This window comes from Ceratina calcarata, unplaced genomic scaffold (genome assembly GCF_001652005.2).
Source record: "Ceratina calcarata isolate Rehan_Ccalc_2016 unplaced genomic scaffold, ASM165200v1 scaffold2038, whole genome shotgun sequence".
Taxonomy (NCBI): Eukaryota; Metazoa; Arthropoda; class Insecta; order Hymenoptera; family Apidae; genus Ceratina; species Ceratina calcarata.
The window spans coordinates 787-4238 of NW_017142007.1; the positions used below are offsets into that span (position 1 = coordinate 787).

General features: G+C 33.8%; 1 protein-coding gene across 2 annotated transcripts; it reads right to left on the minus strand.

The window, feature by feature from the left end:
* Positions 1-33: 33 nt before the first annotated feature.
* On the minus strand, positions 34-2742 carry LOC108622080 (Meckel syndrome type 1 protein homolog). Of its 2 annotated transcripts, XM_026811206.1 has the most exons (4): positions 2256-2742; positions 1545-1907; positions 823-1018; positions 34-729 (listed from the first exon to the last, which is right to left on the minus strand). In XM_026811206.1, exons 1-4 carry the CDS (start codon positions 2330-2332, stop codon positions 667-669), a joined length of 699 nt encoding a protein of 232 aa, XP_026667007.1. In that variant the 5' UTR covers positions 2333-2742; the 3' UTR covers positions 34-666. The 2 variants fall into 2 exon arrangements, with proteins under 2 accessions (XP_026667007.1, XP_017875236.2); XM_018019747.2 differs by having other exon boundaries at positions 34-1018.
* Between the last annotated feature and the right edge of the window lie 710 nt (positions 2743-3452).

Below are 3452 nucleotides of genomic sequence, written 5' to 3' on the forward strand. Positions count from 1 at the left end.
TACCAAAAAGTGTCAAAGGCATATTTTAAAATATTAGAAATTATGTATTAAAAGTTTCCTGTGACTTAAAAAGCACGTTTAATAAACCTTGCTTCCCTACGAATATCATTTTTCCTACAAATTTATCGCTTCAATATTTGGATATATTTTTATCACATTTCTTAAACTTTTGCCAGAGATCTGATGGCTGATACACAACTTTAAAAAATGTAGTTTAGATTCAGATTTCTTTTGTTATTTAACAAATGTTGATCTACGTATGTTGTTTTTGTACATTGCATTTTATTTATTTTTTGCAATTCTAATTTCTGTGTAAGTGTATAAAATCCACAGGCTAATCATTTGGATTAACTTGATAAAAGCATTCGCGAATTCAAATACGAAATGCAACAAAAATTCTCATTCCTAATAGGTATTAAAATCTAATGAAAAATCAATTCCAAATGTGCAAACAGGCTCATTATACTGTATGATAAACGTGGCATTTAAATACATGTTCCATGTATTGCATACTCGGTTACTAGTTAGTTAAGAGTTAAGTTAAAAGTCTGAATACAATTATTTATGTTTCATAGCAAGAGTAAGTAAGATAACAATTATTAACAACGCGCAAGTGAACATACTGTCGTCACGTTTTTTTATATATTCGAATAATTGAAGGTATATTTAAACGAACATACTTACACGCCGCGATTCGTTTTGTTGTTGTTGCAATTCCAATGACGACGGCTTCTGGGAAGCATGTTCAATCCAGTAATTAAATTGAACGCCGCTGGAATTTGTGATAACGTAACAACGATCATCGGTGAAGTCTGGATTTACCGACAAAATTTTGTGCAACCCGTCGTAAGTGATGACACACAGCATCGTTTCATTATCACCGTCGGAGCCCGTCAAGATTTTATCTCGTTGTAATAAATCAACCATGACATACATCGTGGAATGATCCGCGTAAAGGTAATGGTTTGTACGGATCCGCGTCTCGTCAGGTGCATCGTCAACCACCATTTTATTATACCTGCCGGATACATCAAAACTACTTTCCAAACTTGGGGCAAGCAGTTTCTATATGGTATATAGTTACTATTAAAGGGAACTGCTGTATAATAATTTTTTATCATTAATAATTTATGTAACATGTCTGAGTAAAGAATTTATCAAATATAAACAACCGACATTTCACGAAAACCACGTAAAGCTGTAGTAGTATCGGATCTAAGTTTTATTATACCTGCACGATAAATTAAAACGACATTCCAAACTTGGTTGGATAAGCAGTTCCTATAAGGTATTAGTAGAAGCCACTAGTATAATCTTTGAGTTACAAGTTTCATCAATAATACTTTATGCAGCAAGTTTCAGTAATTAACAAAAGTAGTTGAATTTCGTTTAGGATAAGAAACATTCTATTTGATTCTACTCTACTAAAAATTTCATATATTGATATTTCAATAGGATTATTTTCTCGAGTCTTGCTCTTTTCAGTAGAATTATTTTCTCAGTCCTTCTCACATAAATTCCCGCAGTTAGATTCCTGTTTGTACCTTTCGGAGAAGGGCTTGCGATTTTGTAAAACCGGTAACGCAGTTTGGTTCCTGTTCCCCAATCTCGTTCTGTATGGCCTTGTCAACAATTCGTTCTTCGAATAGTAGGGATCATTCTGTGTGAACGTGTACAGTAGAGAACCGGTGATATCGGTCTCCTTGATCTGGCGGTGATACAGCTTCTGGGATTCAGTCAAACAATTGGCCTCCTCGCTGTAAAAGTTCACCTCGAACGGACTAAATACTTTTTGCTGCCAACCGAAAATCCGGTCTTCTTCCTCCAGGAAATTCGTGTCCCTGGCGTTATCCCCTTCGTTCTCGAGCAGCTCCGCAAGCAAAGGCCTTTGCTGTACGATTCGGACTCTGTAACAATAAACACGTGGCGGGTAAACACAATTTAGAAGGTGGAAATAATCTCTGCCAGATGCCCGAGATCTAATTCTATCGACGCGGATTTTCGCCGCCTGCAAACAGTGCCGTTGTTTCGCCGATCGAACTTCATCTCTTAATATCTACTTCGGACGAACGCGAGAACCATAACTTTCTTAACAAATGTTTGCGAGAGGAAGCAAACGGTATGAGTCATATTTTTTCAAAATTGAGATAATTGAAAATGACGATGAAGGAATTTACAAGTGATTTATTTTACATAAAAAACTATAGTTTAATCATTACTATGAACTTATATGAAATGTTTATTATTCATGTTACCTTATTTTAAAATTATTTATAGGTTCCTTAACTTTATAATTGCCGGCTATTTTTTTCTTCCTCACTTTAATCGACATGTTTTTTTTACTATCGAATATTGTCGATTGCCTTATTAAAGAACTGGTTTGAAATTAGATGTGACCTGTTCGGGATTCCGGTTGAACTGGTTGAACTAAAAAGAACCGGCGACAATCGCGTCTGAACGCATTGTTTATCGATTCTTCTGTTGCCTGGCAACAGGTTTGACTCATATGTATAGACAACTGAAACCTCTGCCTTTTATGCTCTTTTATCAGGTGTGTTACCTGCTTAAATTGTAAGTTCGTAGTAAATTATTTAAGAATCGTAATCGTGAGATCTCTGTATCCTGTTGAGTCAGCTTTTTAGTGCAGAATGTTTTACACACAACGAAATCGTAATGTTTTATGCATAGATCGCAAGTACATTGACAGTAAGAGAATTACCATACATATAGATTGTAGACAGAAATGAAGAATTGATATATTAATTTAAAAAAGATTTTATTCGGTAATTAAATTACAATAATAAAATAAATATTCGTATACATAAATTATAATCGTAAATATATCTGTCAATGTCAAATACTGCATTAAACTTCATTGATAATGTTATTATGACTACCTATCAAAACTATCCTACTTACTGTATGTATTAAACAAATTTCGTGATTCACCAAGAAAACCGTGAATCATCAAGCAGGTCTCGCTTCCATTATAACTTATACACATAGTATGTACGTATTAGAATCAGTGATAAACGTGAATTGCAATTTTACGTGATTACATCTTCATTGATCAAAAATAAAAATCATTAAAGTGCACTTATGTGGCACGTATGCATTAATTATATCCGCACATCCGTTACTTTATGTAATTATTTACAGTGATTACGAAGCACGTTCTTTCTTTTGTTACAAAATCTCATGCAATTATTCAATTTGAAAATCTTTTTATAAAAAACAGTCAGTAAGTATAGTATAGTTACAGGCCTGGCCAATTCGCGGCAATTAAATTATGCGGCCCGCTAGGCTATTTCATATTTCTATTGGAACTTTGTTTCTCGTTATAGACAAAAAGTATAAAATAAATGAGAACTTGCATGTGTCATTGTTATAATTAATTTCTCAGAATTAGCAAAATATGATAAAGTGTTTGAAATATTTTCACGCCCATTTCA